We start from the raw sequence: 21,053 nt of genomic DNA on the forward strand, positions 1-21,053 counted from the left end.
TTCTCGATTACAAGCATGAAGTAACTGGCCTTGGCAAGATGACCTCACCAACTTACTACAGTAGGCACCCCTTATTGTGTGGAGACTGTATATACAGGAGCACTAGCAGAGAGGGGTCTAGTCTACCTCATCTTTTATCCCTTGCATCTAGCACAGAGAGTAAACGCTAATACATGCTTAATGTACAAATTCTTGTATTGAATAAATTCAATAAACAGATAAGCAATGATATAACAAGTAATCAGGTAAATACAAACATTATAAGGATTTTAGATTTCTTTAAAAGGAAATGCTTGTCAATTAATATTAAAATACTGTTATTTTTCCAAAATATAAAATTGGTTTTCAAGAAAACACTTTTAATAAGGCACAATGTTTGAAAAGGCATAATTCATACATATTGTTAGTTAAATATAAGATCACATTCTTCTCCAAGTCCAGGGAAAGAGTATAGGGAAAGGAGGTACTAGAATTGAAGTAGCTTATTCTTTTTTGAGCATTTACTATTACAATATATCAATTTGGTACAATAAGCTATCGTATCCTGAAAATAAAACTTTATTTCTGAATCATGCTCAATTACATTTCTTGCCATTTTTAATTATCCATGTGTACAGATTTAAATTCATAAGATCTCAAATACAGAAAATGAAGAAATCAGATCATAAAAAGTAATCTGACCAAAGTAAGTGTTAATATATTTTCAGAATTCTTTTTTGATTCTTTGAAGTCCCAAACCCTATTTATTCGTTATTCTAAAATTTTCCACCATCATGTTTTTGTTTTTCATGAATACAAAGTGGGCTCAGGAATGCAACAAACCTCAGCTATAGGAACATGCTGTAGTGTGACCATTGAGGTTAATATCTTTCTCACAACACATCAATGTTAACCAGATAACTTAGTAAAAGGAGTCTCTTAAACAACAGTTGTAGACAGAATTAATGTATTTAATAATGTGTTTGCAATATTAGCAACAGCAACGTGAATTTTATCCTTTCTTCCAATAGCTGGAATTCAGAATAAGACATTTTTATCCAAATTATTCACAGCCAAAGGAACAAAGTTAAGTTCTAATGAATGCAGATGGTCTCTTCGCCATGGCTTTTGGTAAGACAGTACATAAATAACCTTCATTAAACTAACAGATTTTAATATTTACTAGATTGAATACTGTCCCTTATAAGACTGAGACTGACCAATGCTAGGTAAAAGTCTAGTAGCACCCAAATCAGTATTACCCTGTGAGTGTTCAATAATGTGTAATGGTTGTCAGTGGATTATTGTTTACATTAAATCTTAGCAAATATAGACCAAGGCGAAACAGAAAACAAATGGAGATATTTACATGGACAAATACTAAAACATAGCTGCCTTTCAGCTTATATTACAAAATATACTGGGCCTCCCTAGTATCCTCACATGATACTATAAATATGAAGTTCGTCAGGAACTGTTGTCATCCTTTGATGGCATCATATAAATTTTTAAAATAGACTAATTTATAAGAGAATATGTCTTTTCACTGATTTCATTTCAGGGTACCCTGATCCTTATGGTTTTGACCTCCTCTGACAATACACTTGATAGATTCCCCCTCCAGTGGGATGTCTTTGACTCCAACACACGAGGCCCCGATTTTAGGGAAAATGATCTCTCAGGATCACAGTATCCCTCAAGTCAAATGTATAAGGCCATGAGGCACAAACAAGTTACTCAGTGAAACAGTTCCACAAACTCTGGGTCTAGAGCAGAGGATTTAAGGCACGTAGATTCTGACCACAACTAAAGACAACGTTATTTTAATCATGATTATAATGAAAATACAAAATTGCATACTATTAAACTCATGTTTATACAGGTTATAGTGTTTAATATAGGAATAATGAAGGTCAAGAACACTTTTTCAATACAGATGGAATTAGAACTATGTATTACAGGTTATGGGGCTAAAAACCTACATAATAGCCTTTACCATTGTTAAATGCCCAGCACAACTTAAAAGCTCATTATTTGGGCTAAATGCAGACTAGTATTTATAATGACATAATAAAATCGTGACTTTTAGATGGGAAGATGGGGGATCGTTCAGGTAAAAATTAGTATTTTTAACTAAATGCAACTTAACGTTTTATGTACACACACTAAAGTTTTTTCTACAAGGAGTCTTATGAAGATTTAGGAATAATAACCATCAGTTTTTATATTAATAGCTACTACTAAAATGCTTTAAAAGATAAACTTTATTTGCATCATTTGTTTAGTGTATCTTTTTTTTCTTTTTTACACAGCAACAGGTGAACATTAACCAAGTCTACTTGCTGGACCGCAAATTCCAGGTATATGAGGTATTCCTTTCTCCCTTTGGGAAGACCAAGGTTGGCTGCATGAAAATCCTATTATCTGCTGGCTCTTCACTACAGAGAGATGTGGACTATCTCCACATAAATTTGTCTCCAGATAAAATTTAGTGACAGGCTTTTGGATGGCAATCAATCAGCCAGCTAGAAACTTAATTGTAAAACATTTCACTGTTACTTCAAGGTTGGCTCAGGAACAGGTCTGGGTATCTGGGGATTCTTCTATTCCTTTTTGTTGTTTTTAAAAACCTATTTCATCGACTACTCTAACGATCAGCCTTTTCCTACTCATCTTTTGTTCGCACTTGCCATTTAACAAAGTCTGGCTGCACAGGTCTGCTGCTTACACTGGACCACTGTGGATGACCTTTCGTTTTCCTTTACATCAACACAAAATCTCTCAAGGTTAAGGCACGGTTTACAATGCAAGTGTTTGCTTTAATTGTTGGACAATTTAAAGTTCTAAATAGCAAGAATTCTGGAATAAGACACCTTCAGTAAAATAATATTTTTGGTTTTATCACTACCACTCAGATGCAGGGAAGACTGAGAACTCTGACAGCTGCTTATTGCATCAGCCAATTCTCAGCACCATGGAATCAAAACAACACACTAGCTAATCTTCCTATTTCCTAAAATCTTAGGGTTATCTGTCCAAATCATTCTGATAATGCTGACAGAACTAGAAGCCAGGAATAAAGATTACTAAGAATGTATAATATATCTATTTGAATTTCAAATATTACCATTCTAAGTACATTAATCTTTAAGTAATTTCAGCCACAGAAACTTTGGGCATCAATTGTCCAACTGCAGCCACATCAAAACCTTTTTTCATTTTGAAAATTAGACTGCTGATTTTGTGAATTTGTTAAAAAAATGAAAGTTTATTAATTATGGTTAAACACAAATGTGACTAAGCAACTAAAAAGATAGTCTATCATTTTAAACACATAGCTAGCTGACTTGGCAGCTGATCATCTAGTTTAAAAGATCTGGACCCTTGATTCTCATCTTCTCATTAATTCCTATAATCATCAATTATGAAAAAAGACAGTAAAGAAACAAAAAACCTTAGAAATTATTAGCAGCTCTTGTAAAAGACCAAAGATTTTAAAAAGATAAAATTAAAGTACAATGTAAATTTCACTAAAACTTAGATTGGTAGGTACACACTGATCATAGATTTTTCAACTAGACATATTAAAAAACAACAAATATTTTGTTGAGAGAACACTATGATATATATCTAAATTATAATGGCAAAGACTAGAAACTGTTTCTGGCAGGCTTACTTTCATCTGTAAAAGATTAAGTAATCCCTCTTTCTAGGAAGCTGGGAAGGGCATGTAAGTGCTGCATTTACATATCTACTCATTTATTTTACATTGATCAACTCTTTGAACATTATTTAAGCTGCTACTTAGTCCAAGCTGGTATGAACTGAAAAGCAATTAGTAGAGGCAATTAAGTCAGAAAAATTTGGTCTTCAATTTGAGTATTTTACTACAAATACATTCATGTTTTATGAAAATGTAATACAATATCTTTAAGTCACTTACAAAAAATTTAGGTTTACCACTTAAGCATGCCTAAGTCATCTTTACTTTTCATAAATTTTGCAGTGTGCAGGTTGTTGCAGCTCACATGGGGAAGAAGTAAGCAAAGACTTACTTTCATGAACTACTTTGCTAGGCACTAGAAACAGTTTAGACTTCTTATAGACATATTTAAAAAAATTCTAAATCAACAGGAAAAAAGATTCTTCCTACACTGTAACAGGGTAAAGGTGAAGGGATTCACTATAGCAGCGTTTCATAACCGCAGTTCATGAAACTTTCATGATGTTTCATGAATTAACATACAAATAAACACATAAACCCTGACACTATTAAACCCTACACTATTATGTTCTTCTAAAAAATAACATGTGTGAATACAACCTAAGTATATATCATTATTATACAACAATCTGCTTTTAAGAAATGATGTGCATAGTCATCCGAAAAGAGATCATCTGATGTTCTGGTGCACATCTGACCTGTGTATTTAACACTTACCAACAACCATCATGTTATTGCAAGCTGGCTACTTAATGACTACTAGAAAGCTTGTATATTTTATAATTCCAACTTGTAGTTATACTATTATACAATTTTACTGAGTATTAAACTAGTTAGTAAACCTTTAATTTCTAAAACTAATCTGTAGAACTATTTTTCTGCTATACTTTAAGGGTATGATATATTTAATATATTTTTTCTGTTTTACAAGTACTTTATTTTCAAAACATATTCCATGACTAAGCTAGTTTTGGAAACTCTTCTACTGTGTCTAAAAACAAAACAGCTTCTGCTCCCAAATGTATTTGGCTTGTCTTATTTTTCAAGATGTATTAGTTTTTCTTTTAAAGATAGCTATAGTTCAGTACGTGACACAGACAAAGGAGTAATATTTGACTGTTAAATCTTTTCCCCACTTATTTAGCAATACATAAAGCAGTTTTCCTAGCTCACATCTCTTCTAAATTTTTCTGTCAAAATCTTCTATATTACAATGAACACATTTCCAAGGCTGTGGCTTTCCATTAAATGCAAAAGTAGAATGCTTAAAAGGGGGCACTGCAAGCTTAAACAAACAAAAATGAAGTTAAGCTGGCTATGAGCTTAGCTGCTAAACACAGTTTACGTATTCTGTTAAAGCATATTGTACAGTGTCTTGCATAGTATGTCAGGATACATGTTGCTCTGGCATTATTTCTTGAAGAAACTGCTAATACTCTTGCTGGGATTAAGGCACTATAAAAGTCACTGCTGAATTACATAAGACTAGTAACAATCACACAGAACAACAGAGAAGCACTGAAGAATTTTAACAGCCCATTTAGAAGTTCTATTCCTTACTTCACGAGTTGGTTGGTCAGAAAGATTTCAGTCCTATGTAACTACCTCTGAGCTTATCTGAATAGCTCTGTACTCTATACCTATGGGCAAAATAAGAGGGTGAATCCTGTTTGTGGTATGGTGTTCAACCTAAACCCCAGGGATCTCTAATAGGCGATAATTTCTTCATCTCTACTGCAACAATTTATAGAATTCATGGCTTAGGTTAGCAATGCTCTCCAGAATGTACCATTCTGCTCTGAGTCATTCAAAACTCGAGTCAAAACTGTAACCAGCCAAATTTGGAACTGCCATTCACAGTGAATTACATCCCGAGAATCCATCCATGGAATAGACTTGTTCCTGCTGAATATGCAGACGAAACCCAGACTCTCTTACAACATGCCCACCTCTGTCACAGACACTCAAGATGAAGGAAAGGGTTCCAGTGGACTTGAAGCTCCAGTTTTTTCTACCCGCCTTTAGTCAGTGTCCCGTGTCTCACACCACGCTGCTCTCCTTTCAGCCAAGAAGAACCTTCTGCATCCTGTGTGCAGCGACGCCAGCTTCATCCTCTGAGTCGGACTCGCTCTGGGACGTGGAGCTGTGAGAGGCAGAACTGCAAGGGGAAGAGCATTCTGGCGAACACAAGTAGTGCATCAGTGGGAGGCGGTATTTCCCGCAGAAGTCCACAAACTTAATTTGTCTGACACAGCAGTCAAAGTAGACTCCTAGAGAGAAGGAATGCAAGGTAATCATTACAAAGCAAAGAGCCACAGTTTGCCGGCCCTTTCTCCGTCACTGTGGAGTAATGTCATATACAGTGTTCCCCCTTGTGAATCTTAAGCAGAAGCAGCCGTTGTTTCCATAGCTGAGTACACAAAAATTGGAAGATCGTGGGGTAGCAATTTTGCTACAAAGAAAAGGCTGCAAAGAAAAGGTCAGGGGGATTTACCTTAAAGGGAGCTGGAACAGAAAGCACACTGTTTACTTGGCTTCTGTTCTCTGGGTGACGGGGGTGGGGAGCAGTGGCTGCTGACAGAGATCATAGGATACCTAAAGTACCTTCCCTTCTTCCCCAAGGCACCCCTTTGATACCACCCTACAGTCAGGAAACTAAAATAAAACAAAAACAAAAACATAAACACTTTTAATAATATTGCAAGAATTATTCTACACAAAATCTGCAGAAAAGAGATGGTTCTTAATTCTCCGGCTCTTACACAATGGGAAGGAAAACTCGAAACAAACAAAATTCCTCTTAATTTCCTGAGGCTCTAAATCTACAGGCTTCAAAGCTGTTTCACACATCATCTCCCTTGACTTTCACATAATTACATACTGTCAGGGAGACAGAAACTAGTGTTCAACTCTCCTGATTCCTGAACTGCGGCCCTCCGCTAAGGGAAAGGCAGCTGCTGTGTGCCTGGTCCTAGCTGGTTGTGAAGATACCGCACATCTCTGAAATACCTACATCTAGAACTCTGGGTCCTGTCACCTCTCTGGAGAGGAATTTCCACCTTTATATTCTAACTACGTTTCCCAATTTCTGTGTGTTTATCACGCAAGAGACCAAAACAACGAGTTGGTCCAAGCAGAGGAGAAACAGCGATTTCTATTCTCCCCCAACCCCAATGCACCCACCGATCCTTCTCAATTAACCTCGTAGTTTTCTGATCCTGGTATTAACTGGTAACTTTTAAAGCATTTTTGGGGACCAGCACCGTGGTACAATGGGTTAAAGCCCTGGCCTGAAACGCCGGCATCCCATATGGACGCTGGTTCTAGTCTTGGCTGCTCCTCTTTCCAATCCAGCTCTCTGCTATGGCCTGGGAAAGCAGTAGAAGATGGCCCAAGTGGGAAACCTGGAGGAGGCTCCTGGCTCCTGGCTTCGGATTGGTGCAGCTCCAGCTGTTGCGACTATCTGGGGAGTGAACCAGCAGATGAAAGACCTCTCTCTGTCTCTACCTCTCTCTGTAACTCTGTCTCTCAAATAAATAAAATATGTCTTTAAAAAAAAGCATTTTTGTTCCTAAGATATATCAGTACAATAAAGAAATCATTAAGAAACCATTTATGAGAGAGAGGAAAATTCTTACAGTGGTCTTTTTCCAGGAAAGGATGAATTCAAAGCAGAGATTAGATTTAGACTGTCTGTCCTGAGAGTCTGGCGTAGACGCCATCCGGGTGCTCTCCTGCCACTGTCAAAGTCATTCAGGAGAGGACTGCAGAGAAACGCTGCACACTCCCGTGCAGGCATCGCACCCCAGCTTCCACTTCCCAGAGCAGGTGGTGAGGAGCGCCTTGTTTTCTTTTTTAACCCGTAAGTGTCTTTATCTTTTACTTAATAATTTTCTTCGCTTCTAACCTTACAACAGCTTCAAGACGAGACAAGACTCAGGAAACATCTCATCTGGTTTTGACCGTTGTTACGCAGCATTTTCTCAGTGTGTACATTTACCTTTCAACAGCAAAACCTTTCTCTATCCCTACCAAACTGGTCTTTCCCTTTCAAAGTAGTCTTTTATGAAGAAACCAAAATAACATGAGTCGTTATCAGCACCAATCTCACCCATATACCCTGGCACTTCAGGCCCTGTACAAGCTGGACTCAATTTATCTACTCACTCTTGTCTCCCATTACTTTCTTAACTGTACATCTGAGCCAAATTATCACCCGTCCAACATTCCGCACCATATGTTGTAGCTCTACTCTGTCATCTCCCCGAGAAGCTTCCTTTGTCAATCTGATCCTTTCAAAATCTATCCCAAACTGCAACAATCTTTTCATCTTTTTCAAATCCAATTAAATACATTTTCTCCCTCTGCAGATAGTCAACAGCATTTTGAACTCCTTGGGATAGTTCTTTCACTCTGCCTTACATTATATAACTTGTTTCACTCCCCAAATGCATCAAACTCAAGATATTGTGAAAAATGGATTTAAAAGAATATAAAGTTCTAAAGTATATCCTGAAACTGGCACCCACTCAGCCCACTCTCATTCATCTTAAATCGGACCCTATTATGTCTGATACACAGAACGGTGAGTCTAAGAAAATGTTCTTAAAATAAATGTGAAGGATGGCCAACATTTCAGAGATTCTTTTCACATAATTAGGACTGTTTATGCTTCCTTTGTGTTTCCTCCCATTTTACCATCTCCCTTTATTATCTGTGACAGTTCTGGGACAGGATGAGACTATGTGGCTATTTTTCTTGTATATGTATTCTAAAATACTGTGACAAGAATTCAAAAAAGAAATCCACAGAGGCTGAAATGTGTCACTTTTGGGGAAAATGGTTAAAGGATGAGGGAACAGAAACAGAGCCACTTCCTCTGAAAGAAGACTCAGTGAAAGCAATACTTACATAATCAAATTTTTAAAACAGCTTTGAGTAGGAAACAGGAACACTAACTTAACTTACCTCCACACTTTGGGTTTGGACAGTTGCTGGCTGAACTCAAGTATTTAAGAAGATTCCCAGGAAGATCATAGGGAGTATAGGAAATATTTCGGATCTTAATGGTCCGTGCAGCTAGTTCCAGGAGAGTTGGAGGGTCATAGGTTAAATCTCTAACAAAACGGACAACCAATGGATTTCCTCGTAAACTCAGTTCTTCCAAATGAATAAGGTTGAGGATCTCTCGAGGCAGGTAAGTCAGCAAGTTATTGTGGAGACTGAGGGAACGAAGTGAATGCAACCTAGAAAGGACAAAGTTCAAAAATCAATGGCAGTAAGCAACAAGGGAGCTAAGTTCATATATATGTATGTGTGTGTATGCATGGATGTACAGAGCTTGATTTCCCCATAAGACCAAGAAATGAAGAGTAAGGTCAATGAAAGTAAACTTAAAAGGCGCTTAAACTAGACCAGAGCACACATCTGTAAATGTCATGCAAGACTGCAGCCCATGGAATCCTAAAGAATTTCGAATACTGACACTACTCTGATGTGCTAGCTGATATACAAGTAAATGCCAAATTTAAAGACTTTGGAGAGATATGCTTTATCATTCCGAGAACTAAAAAACAACAAAGATTTCAGGTATAACAAGAATGAACATTTTTCACATTATAAAGCCTCCTTCAAGACAAAAGTGCTTCTGATTAATTATAAAATAAGAAAAAATTGGGACTGGCACTGTGGCGTAGTGGGTAAAGCCACCACCTGCAGTGCCAGCATCCCAAACAGGTACCGGTTTGAGTCCTGGCTGTTCCACTCCAATCCAGCTCTCTACTATTGCCTGGGAAAGCAGTGAAAGATGCCCCAAGTCTTTGGGCCCCTGCACCCATGTGGGAGACCTAAAAGAAGCTCCAGGCTCCTGGCTTCAGACAGGCATAGATCCAGCCATTGCAGCCATTTGGGGAGTGAACCAGCAGATGCAAGACTCTTTCTCTCTCTGCCTCTGCCTCTGTAACACTACCTTTCAAATAAATGAATAAATATTTTGAAAAAAAAAAAGGAAAAATTGCACAAAACCTAGGGAAATCTACATCAAACTGATACTCTATTTTTGGGTTATAGAAAACAGGCTGAATAAATATTCCAAGGAAAGAATCAGGGCATTTGAAAGTAAAATTAAACATAAATAACCCAGCTTACCACAGAATTGTAATTATAATGTATCACTGACCTTGAGAATACCTAACTCTTTTCTACATTTACAAATTAAATCCAGAAGGGGCCGGCACTGTTTCGTGGTAGGCTAAGTCTCCACCTATGGCACCAGCATCCCATATTGGTGCCAGTTTGTGTCCTGGCTGCTCCTCTTCCTATCCAGCTCTCTGCCTATGGCTGGGGAAAGCAGTGGAAGATGCTTCCACCCACGTGGGAGACCTGGAAGAAGCTCCTGACTCTGGATCAGCCTAGTTCCAGTAGCTGCAGCCATTTGGGGAGTGAACCAGAGGATGGAAGACCTTTCTGTCTCTCCCTCTCTCTGCAACTCCACCTCTCAGAAAATAAATGTTTAAAAAAAACAAGTGAATCCAGGATAATAACTCCTAACCATGGATGTCTGTGTGAATGCACATCGTCTGAAACTACTCACTGTGAAAGTTGAGGAGGCACACTTTGGATTTTGTTGTCACATAATACCAAGTAATTCAGAGAAGGCAAATTTGCTAATTCAGGTGGGATTTCTTTGATGAAGTTTCCTCCAAGATATAAACATTCTAAACTGAAAAAAATAAATGAAAACCAAAATGAATAAATAAAGTTGGACAAGATAGTTGACTGTCTCTATTGCAATGAACACATTTCATCTATTCATTCAACAAACATTTGCTTAGGATTTACTAGGTTTTTCCAGTCTCTAGAGAAACAGTGGAATCTTCAGGAAGCTTATTCTATAGCTAAGCAGGAAGGACACACCAACGTCAGTGTTAAGCATAAAATGAGTCCAGCAGCTATTGGTGGTGCCCGAGAGCACTGCAGCTTGTGAAAAGGATTAGTTAGATGAGATAGGGAGGGCCTCCGGACCCGGGACAGGCACAGCTGACACTCCTGATCAGCAGGAAGCAGCCATAGAAGATATGATGATTCTACGCCCTTCAGCATTCCTTAAGATTAAGGTCTGGAATTTCTGAGAGGGGGATGATATAGGCACGCAGACAGGATTAAATCAATTAGATTCATGAGCTGGAAAACCATGCCCCACCTGTTGTACGCCCACCTGCTGATTAGATTTTGTAACCACTCTCCCTTTAGAAGCCCATAAAAGGTGTGGAGTGGGCTGGGCCCCTCCCTTGTCATCCTGCACCTCTGGGCCATCTCTCTCTGCTTTCCTGCCCACCCACTATGCTACCTGTGGCTACTTCTAACAACTCGCTTTGCACCACAAGGTTCTGGCCAGTGGATTTCTCACACCTGGCTCCTGGCCTGTTCTCTTCTTGGTATGGACCCAACTTAAGCTTCTAAACTCCTCTTTCTCTTAAATAAAGCCCTCACTTTCCTGGGTATTTCTCTCACTGAATAAATTACAAAACCTAAAAAAAAAAAAGAGTCTAAAAATAAGCAATACACATGACTAAACTACCAAAATAAGAGAAAGAATCAGTAAATGATACAGAAATCGAAAAAAGAAGAGAAGGAAGAAAAGGTCACAGAAATACTGCTTGGAAAAGACAGTTGGGTCTTGACCTTAACCCATGTTAATAAGAGGGAGGACACTTCAGGTTGGAGGAGAGAACTTCTAATGGATAGTGAATACACCTTTTAAGAGAAGCAGACAATCCTTGAGGAATCCAGTACAAAGCTGGAGAGGACACATTACAGGAATCCTGGATTCCATGCTGGTATGCTTGGGTTCCGATACACTGATAGGAAATGGAAAACCACGTCTGGGAGCTCTATATTTCTTCTTTGCTCTTAGTAAAGGCATTTTTCAGAGACTGTCTAAGTAAATTATAAGAGATCTTCAAAAGGTTCAAGGAAAACATACATTGTCTTTTAATTCCATTTTTCATGAAACTTCTGAAGCACCCTCATATGTGACACTGGCCACTACTGTAGAAGTAAAGTTATAGGTAGGCGCTGGCACAGTGGTGCAGCAGGTTAAGCCACTGTCTGTAGTGCCAGCATCCTATATAGGCGCCGGTTTGAATCCCGACTGCTCCATTTCTGATCCAGCTCCTTGATAATGTGCTTAGGAGAGCAGCAGCAGATGGCCCAGTCCTTGGGCCCTGGCACCCATAGGGAAGACCAGGAAGGAAATTCTGGCTCCTGGCTTTGGCCTGGCCCAGCCCTAGTCATTGTGGCCATTTGAGGAGTGAATCAGTGGACAGAAGATCTCTATCTCTCCTTCTCTCTCTGTAATATTGCCTTTCAAATAAATTTTAAAAATCTAAAAAAAAAAAAAAAAAAAAAAAGGCAAAGAGGGGCAATGCTGTGGCATAGTGGGCTAAGCCTCTACCTACAGTGCTGACATCCTATATGGTGCTGGTTCTAGTCCCAGCTGCTCCTCTTCTGATCCAGCTCTCTGCTATGGCCTGGGAAAGCAGAAAAAGATGGCCCAAGAGCTTGGCTCTCTGTACCCACATGGGAGACCTGGAGGAAGCTCCTGGCTCCTGGCTTCAGATAGGCCCAGCTCTCGCCATTGTGGCCAGTTGCGGAGTGAACCAGTGGATCGAAGACCTTTCTCTCTGTCTCTCCCTGTCTGTAACTCTACCTTTCAAATAAATAAATTATTTTTTAAAAATGCAAACAAGAACATTTTAAAAAAAGTTACAGGGGGACCGGAGCCATGGCTCACTTGGTTAAACCTCCGCCTGCAGCGCCAGCATCCCTTTTGGGACCTGGGTTCTAATCTTGGTTGCTCCTCTTCCAGTCCATCTCTCTGCTGTGGCCCAGGAAGGCAGTGGAGGATGGCCCAAGTGCTTGGGCACCTGTACCCGTCTGGGAGACCAGGAGGAAGCACCTGGCTCCTGGCTTCGGATGAGCGCAGCATGCCGGCCATAGCGGCCATTTTGGGGGTGAACCAACGGAAGGAAGACCTTTCTCTGTGTCTCTCTCTCTCTGTCACTAACACTGTCAAATAAAAAAAAAATTTTTTTAAAAAGATACAGGTAATTACCCTGCTTGCCAACAATAAGTTAACATTTTAGATACAGCACATATGACACCAAAATATAATGCTTTTGTCTGTGGTGATGAAGGAAGAGCTCCCTCCAAAGTTTAGCAGGGGGTTGTAGACTCAGCTCTTACACCACATACAAATAAATAAAATGTATACACACATATAGAGAGAGCTTTTCCATGACTATATTGCTTTGGTCCTCCTGCTAAATCTGCTAACTCAGTAGAGCCATCACTTTCAAAATATCTTTGCATGTGAAAAAAAAATTTATTAAACTGTTACCCAAAATCCCACAGTAAGAATTACGTGGGATAACTTTAAAGCTTTAAAATCTAGGGTTCAGCAGAAGCGCCCTCTGAAGTGGCAGCCTCTGGAGTACAGTATGTAATTTTAGTAGATAAAGCCAAGTTGCTGTGAAGAACCGAAGCTATGTACAACTCCCAGTTAGCATTTAAGAGCATTCCTTAAACCTGTAACTTTGTCAAAACTTGCTATTATCACCCACTTTAATTTTTTTTATGTACTTGGTGGTATCATTCTTTTTAAAAAATATAAATAGATACATAATTTAAAATACAGAGTGATAAAGGAGGGGAAAAGGGAGAGATCTTCTATGCACTGGTTCACTTCCCAAATACCCACAATAACTGGGACCGGACCAGGTAAAATCAGAAGCCAGGAACTCCATCATCCAGGTCTCCTAACTGGGTGGAATGGACCCAAGTATTGGGCCATCATCTGTGGCCTCCCAGGTTGCACATTAGCAGAAACCTGGATTGGAAGCGGAGAAATCCTCTGTGCCATAATATAGCAACAGCATTTACTCTGTTCTTTCAATATGCAGTTTTTCATTGTTATTAGTGAAGGTCAGCATTTTTTACATGTTTTCTTCAGAGAATTGCCTGTTCACATCACTTGCCCATTTTTCTATGGGTTACTCAGCATTTTCTCATGAATTTGTTGAGAGTTCTGTTGTCAATACATGTTCTACATAACTTTGTTCCTTTGTGGCATAAACAAGGTCTGTGTTTGTTCATGTTTTAAATGTATTAAAAGGATGTACAGCTACTAGCATCAGGCTTGTAAGCTGAGCAATTCATTTTTGTTATAGTTTCTCTTATTATTATTTTGCCTTCTTGTGTTGCTGGTTAGTCTCCTACCATAATCATGGTCTTTCTTCTTCCCTCAGAGTTCCGTCAACTGTTGCTCTCTTCCCACTCAATAGAAGCTATATTGCAAAGACATTCAAGTCCATGACTACTAAAACATCTTAACTGTTCTTTAATTCATATAAAGCATTCCTTTGTTCCTTTAAATTAGGCCATTTTCCCTGAAATGTTTCCTCTGATTTTCAATACTGTCTATCAGTTTTATTTTTGCTATTTATTCCCCTCAATCCCAATTCTACTATTTAACAGGATAAATATTGGGACTGGGAGGTGGCGTTTGGTGCAGCAGTTAGACTGCCACTTGGGATGCCCATATCCTTTACTGGGGGGTATGTATGAGTCCTGGTTTCTCTGCTTCTGATGCAGCTTTCTGTGTATTCTGAGAGGCAGCAGGTAATGGCTTAACTACTTAAGTCCCTGTTTGCCAAATGCTTGAGTTGGTTGGGGCTGGGCCAGAGCTGGGAGTCAGGAACTCAATCCATGTCTCTCCCATTTGAGTGGCAGTAATTCAATTATTTGAGTCATCACTACTGCCTTCCAGGGTCTGCATCAGCAGGAAGCTGGAATTACAAGCCAGAGCTGGAACTGGGACCCAAGCACGCCAATATGGGATGTGGGTGTCTTAACAGTGGGGCCAAATGTCTGCATCCCTTCTACTGTTCTGAACTGTACGTGCCATTTCTATTTTGCTAGCAGCTACCCACATCAATTTTGCTTGAGTGTTCTTGTACTTTCAAACATACCCATGATCCACTCTGTCCTTCTCTTCATATCATCTTTACAATCAGTTCTACCTTGATTTTCTAGCAATTTATTGACCGGAAATAACTTCTAGTAGATAACTATTCGGACTTATCAATGTGTTTTTGCCCATTTACTTGTTCACCTTTGTTTCTTGCTATTTCTTTTAAAGTTCATTTTCTTTGAAGTATACCCTTTAGTGGTTCTTTCAGCTAGCAGTCATCAGTGTCCATCTTTGAGTCCTTTGTCTTTGTTATTTTTTTTATCCCTTTCCCAGCTATTACTGAGTAATAGTTTAGTTGGACATAAAATTCTAGGTTGGCAGTCACTTTTCTTTAGCTACTCCATGATCTTAATAGAACAACTCTTCCTTCGTAGATGCAATAATCTGCTTACTTCTCATTAGGAATGCTGAGCATATTTTTCTCTACTTAGCTTTACTATTCTAAAGCTGTACTATGATTTGTCAAAATAACCAGACTAGAGAATCATTCTTCAATTGTGGGAAATCTGAGCCAATATTACTTACTTCATACACTGTATTTCATTGTCTCTATTTTCTTTCTAGAATTGCTCTCAGCAGTCTGAATGTCAGAATGCACCCTCCGTGTCTCAACTCTTCTGAAGTTATCCATTTGTGCTGCATTCTGGAGGACGCCTTGGTAAGCGCTGTCAGCTTATGAATTCACTCTTCAGATGACTTCAGTCCAACAATCAGCCCTTTTGGTGAAAACATCATCTCAGTAGCTCCTCCCTTATCAGCAGGAGATATGTTCCAAGATACCCAGTCTTGCCTGAAACCGCACATAGGACTGAACTCTGTAATTTTATACCTTTTCCACTACTAAGCTTTCACCATGCACTGTGGCAATAACTTCAGCATCTGAGGTGTGTCAGCAAAACTAGCAGAAATTTTTTTCCTTCTTCACAGTTTTATGGATTTGTTCTTACACAGCTATTTGCAATAATATTTTTTCTTTCATTAAGTTGAGAACTTCCACATTCTCTCCTAAAGGAAACACTGATTTCACTTTGGCTTATTTGAATTGGCAGCATCACTGCTTCCTGTGTTTTCAGGTAATTATAAAATAAGTTACTTGAACACAAGCATGGATAGTGTGACAGCTGGTCTGATCCCAACATGGCTACTAAGAGACTGATGGGTGGTGTATCCAGGGTACACACTGGACAATTCCCATCTTGATGGGTTGGAGCAGGATGGCACAAGATTTCATCATACTACTCAGTATGACAGAATTTCAATCCTAGATAGTTCTTATTCCTGGCATTTTACATTTACTATTTTTAGACTGCAGCTGATCACAGGGAATGGAAACCAAAGAAAATGAAATGTCAGGTAAGGGGAGACTGCTGTATGTTTTCTCATTTCTAGGAATTCTAATTGAGCCTTTCATGAATGTCAGTTTTAAAACTTCCTATTCTTGGTTCACTGATGAATTTCCTTCCTTTACTTCTCTGAAGTTAGGAAATACACTTTGAAAAGTTCTTTATGAACTGTTATAATATTTTCTCAGTTATTAATTCTTTTAGGTGTTACATTTCTTCTATTTTTCATAACCTTCCTTGATTTATGGTGACTGACAAAGCCAACTTGAATCTGAAGTTCTTCTTTTTGTTAATAGATTTTTCCCATTTCTGATTATGCACAAACTTTTCAACACTGCATTTCTCTTCTTAGACTTAACAATGTTCAGAAAAAATAAGCAGACAACTTTAATTTGATATGTTACTTTTGATATATTACCTTTCCTCTTTCAAAGACTACCTTGTAGCAAGCATCAACTGACTGCATGAATTCTCCTCTATGTAAGGGCTTAAGCACTGGGTGAAAAAAAGTTCCTAGGCAAGGCTTTTTGACCCTATTGAGATGGAATAAGCTAACGCTCAGTTATTCAGAAGTTCCTATTTTTCAATGATGAAAATGAATAGAATAGAATAGAATAGAATAGAATAGAATAGAATAGAATAGAATGATTGGAGTTTAAATCACAGAAACTATCCTAGAAAAAGGGTAGTAAGAACACTAACTGGAGGAAAAAGTTTACCAAACTTGAAAGTTGTTTCAATAAAGGATCTGATAAACAACTTGCAAAATAGTTTATTAGGGGAACAATGACAATTGAAGTGAAGAAGGGAAGAGTGTCCTTTCTACGTACTTAGGCCAATGTTATAGACTCAACACATATATCCTCACAAAATTCAAATCAAAACTTTACCCCTTAATGTGGTATTACAAAGTGGGGTCTTTGGAAGGTGCCTAGTATTAAATGAGATTACAAGGCTAGACCCTCATGAATGAGATTCATGTCTTTGTAGTAATCCTGAGAGCCTGCTTCCTCTCTGTCATATGAGGACACAGGGAGAAGCCCTCCTTAGACATGGAACCTACCAGTACTCCTATCTTGGAATTCCCAGTCTCTAGAACTGTTAAGAATAAATTCCTGTTGTTTATAAATCACCCAGTTTATTATTTTGTATAGCAGTCTAAACTTGCTGAGACACAAGAACAGAAACTGGTCTCTAGTGGTCAGCTGCTACTTAATGTCTTCTCTCCATGGGAATGGGCAGAGAAAGTATACAGATAGAAAGGATTCCAAAAAGTAGCTATGACTTTGGCAGAGAAAGATCCAAAGTTCTAAAACAAAAAAGCAAGTCCACAATTTTGAAATTATGTACCCTAAGACTTGTTTTGCAATTGATGGGTATCACTAACCACATTACACAACTAGAATATTAAAGTTACACTTTGAGACTTATTTAAAACTCAAGTAATGTCGAAAGTTCTAGGGCCTTGAAATCTTTCAATGATTTGTGAGAATGAGATTTCTAAAATATATGCTCCTATTTCCAAACATACTTTCTGTAAGGGATCCTACTTCAGTCTTGCATAGCAACAAGACACGGGTGCTTAGAACTCTTCCATGTGCACTTGGAATAAAATCCAAACTTCACCACCTCCCTCAGGACCTACCATGGCTTGACTGACCACTTTCTCTCTTGCTCACTTCCTAGTACGTCCCATGTCTACCCTTCAGATTTTTGGCTACTCTCCTTCTTGCCTCTGAGCTTTCACATATGCTGTTCCTTCCAACAGGGCTGATCCCTATGCCTTCCACCCCCAGTTATTCTTAGCCTCCCTTCAAAAGCTTAATTCAAATGTCACTTGTTCAAGGATCAAAATATGTCAGGTTTCCCTGATATTTTGTTTCAAGACATCTTATATGTCTTCCTAGAACTTAGAACTTATAGCCATTGTAATTATAATGAGGCTTATAGTCAGTTGTTGAATGTCCCTCTTCTCCGCTGGTTTGTTAGCTCCATGAGGGGAAAACCATGTCCACCACCACATCCCTAGCACCTGGGACAGTGCCCGACACATGTCAGCAACTCCGTCAGCATCTGCTGAGAGGTGAACAAAAGGACATCTTGTCCAAATGCCTCATTTGCAGATTAGGAAGCCATGGTAGGCTATGTTAAGTGATTTGCCCAAGGCTGGGACACCAAGAGTTCTTATTCCCAGGCCAATGGTCCTCTCATTACACTTAACTCTGAGGCCTCATTCAGAGATAAGATCCTGTTGTTGCTGAAAATTCAATAAAGGATACGAAAATGTTTTAAAAGCAGAAGACCCTTCTGTTTTCACTCTGGATTTCCCTCTCCTGCTTGGGGCACCTTTCGGGGACTTTTCTTATCTTGCTTCTCTACCTCCTCCTTCCATTAACTGAAAAATCCAGTAAGGTTGAGGCAGGCAGCCTCCAAAGACAAGGAATAATACTCAGTAAGGTAAATGTAATGGTGGGATGAATGAAGTACAGAAGCACACGTTAGGGAATAACTAATAGTTGTCCAGGGAGCATTAAAGGAGGAAATCACGGAGGTGACCCTTGAGACAGGTTCTGAAGGATGAATAGGAGTTTGCCAAGCAAAAAAACTCATTCCAGGCAAAGAGAACAGCACATGCACAGAGACAATGCATCTATTCCACACAGACTTATTTAGTACCCACTAGATGCCACTGGGTGCCTGCGGGCAGCTTCCCCTATATGCTGGGAACGTGCCTGGCTCACTGAGCTCCACAAACGAATAGTGCTTCTCTTGCTACAGGGAAGAGAGAATTGGCCATGCAATGGAAAGTCAGGTCATGCTAAGGGGCATGTCCTTTGACCTATAGGTAGAGAGGCTTTTGAACAAGTAAGATTTACACCATCTGGAGTAGCAGTTCGGATCACTCTCCAGACCTAAGGAAGAAGAGAAAAAAACCGCTTCGCAAATCTGCTTAGATCAAAAGCAACAAGCAAACGGTGTTGCAAACGCAATCTTAGGATACCTTTACTGCAATCTGCTGGGCCGGTAGGGCATGACTCACCACCCAAAAGGTAAAGAGAGAGCCTGTTAGGAGAGTTAATGACAAACGCAGGGCACCCAGGCTCGGGGTCACGGGGGCCCCAGACCCCGCCCCAGGCTTTCCTAGCCCCACCCCCACCCGGCCCCTGGCAGGGCCCCCAGCTCACCTCCGCAAGTTCTCGATCTCGGCAGGGATGCTCTGCAGCTGGTTGCCGCCCAGGCTGAGGGTCTGCAGCGCGCGCAGCTCCAGCAGCGAGGGGGGCACCTCCTGGAAGCAGTTGCCGCTGAGGTTGAGCACCTGGAGGCTGTGGCGGAGCGGGGACTGGGCCAGGCCCTTGGGCAGCGCACCGGGCCCGCCGAGGCGGTTGTTCCTGGCCAGCAGCGTGCGCAGGCCGCGCAGCGCCAGCAGCTCCGGCCCGAGCGCGGTCAACGCGTTGCCGCTCACGTCCAGCAGCTGGAGGTGCGGAAAGCCGCTGCCCAGCGCCCGCGGCAGCGACACCAGACGGTTGTGGGGCAGCAGCAGCCGCAGCAGCGCCTCCCGCGTGCCCCGCCGCTCCTCGCCCCGCGCCTCCAGCTCCGACTCGAGCGTCTCGAGAGACACGCTGAGGCGGGACCAGTTCAGTTCTGCTTCCCCGTTCGTGGCCACCCCCGCTCCGGCCTCCTCCATCCTGGCCGCCGCGCGCGCGATCCCCAGGCCTGGCGCGCCGCGGCGCCCCGGAACCTGAACCGACGGCTGCGTCGGAAGTGGCGCGGGCGGCCGCTAACCCCGCGCGCCCCGGCCGAGTCACGCGACGCCAGGCGCCGCGGTGCGCGCGCTGCTCGGGGGCGGGCTCCGCCTCACGTGGCGCGCGGCGCGGACGGCCTGGGAGGGCGGCGTGGGGTGCGCGGCGCGGGGGGAGCCGCCCCGGGCGCGCTCCGTTGTCCCTTGGCTGGAGGCCGGCCTGGGCGGCTCGGCTTTATAGCGGCTGGAGGCTGCTGCCCTGCCCCCGGGCTCCAGGACCGCCCCTGTAAACAGCCGCAGGAGACTGGTTATCTGGCCCTGTGGGTCCGCGCGTCATGGGCGCGCCGCCCACTGGGTCGCCCCGTGAGGGCTGGGCCCCCGGGACTGCAGGGTTCTTTGAGAACGCAGGAATTTCGTGTGGTTCAGCTTGGTCACAGCCAACCCAAGGCATCAGAAGTCTGGGAATTAACAAAGGGCAATAGCTGGGCTAGAAATCAGAACCCTGTTATTAAATAGCCTGGTGGCTTTGGACGAGGGTTTTGGTTTCAGTTATTCCGGCCATAAAATATGGGTAATATCTAGGCTACTTGCGGTAAAGGATTGTTTTAAAAAGAAGTCTAGAGATATGTCAAGTAAGGACGTTTTGCCTATCCTAATTGTACTGGCACCTCAGGTGGTTGCTCTAAATTGTGATTAAGAATGAATCTGACAATCGTGGTGGAAAAATCCTAACTGGCTTTAATTTGGTAATTTTAAGTAATATATTTTCATCTTTGTTCCAAACTCAAGGTTTTCTGAAATTACTTTTTATGTTTACAAGTCATGAGTAGGAATGAGAAAAATACTGCGCTTTTTCATTTTCTAGCAAAGCAGATGCAAAAGAAACTTAAATGATTGGTTGTAATCAATGACATTAAGTTGCTTTTCTCCTAAAGAAAGAAGGATAAAAGTTTTTCTTGCCAGTCATTTGAGAAATGTTATGTCTCTTAGCCAGAACCTAACTTTCACTTCTGGTTGAATTGTAGTCACTGGAGGATAAACTGTTAATTTAATCCAAGGGTGGAATGTTTGTAAAACCTACATTCTGGAGTCTCCTGCTTGAAAGAGTCCTTTATAAAATAGGCCTTGTTTTGGATCAAGCTAACATTCTGGCAGTTGCCCTAGTATGTGAAAACTGCAATGATTTTAAACTAATAGTGTTCTGGGGCCAGCACTGTGACTCAGCAGGTTAAGCCA

General features: G+C 40.8%; 1 protein-coding gene across 1 annotated transcript; it reads right to left on the reverse strand.

Moving 5' to 3' along the window:
* Positions 1-177: 177 nt before the first annotated feature.
* LRRC58 (leucine rich repeat containing 58) lies at positions 178-19,820 on the reverse strand. Its single transcript, XM_062208666.1, has 4 exons — positions 19,264-19,820; positions 10,296-10,424; positions 8,672-8,949; positions 178-5,973 (listed from the first exon to the last, which is right to left on the reverse strand). Exons 1-4 carry the CDS (start codon positions 19,761-19,763, stop codon positions 5,765-5,767), a joined length of 1,116 nt encoding a protein of 371 aa, XP_062064650.1. The 5' UTR covers positions 19,764-19,820; the 3' UTR covers positions 178-5,764.
* Positions 19,821-21,053: the final 1,233 nt, after the last annotated feature.

This window comes from Lepus europaeus, chromosome 2, assembly GCF_033115175.1.
Source record: "Lepus europaeus isolate LE1 chromosome 2, mLepTim1.pri, whole genome shotgun sequence".
Lineage (NCBI taxonomy): Eukaryota > Metazoa > Chordata > Mammalia > Lagomorpha > Leporidae > Lepus > Lepus europaeus.

Bases quoted from the DNA above. Each gene is read 5' to 3' on its own strand.
- LRRC58 (XM_062208666.1), bottom strand. From the start codon at position 19,763: ATGGAGGAGGCCGGAGCGGGGGTGGCCACGAACGGGGAAGCAGAACTG. The intron at 10,425-19,263 runs GTGAGCTGGGGG...TATTTTTTTCAG, and splicing joins GAGATCGAGAACTTGCGGAG to TTTAGAATGTTTATATCTTG. The intron at 8,950-10,295 runs GTGAGTAGTTTC...TGTCCTTTCTAG, and splicing joins GTGCCTCCTCAACTTTCACA to GTTGCATTCACTTCGTTCCC.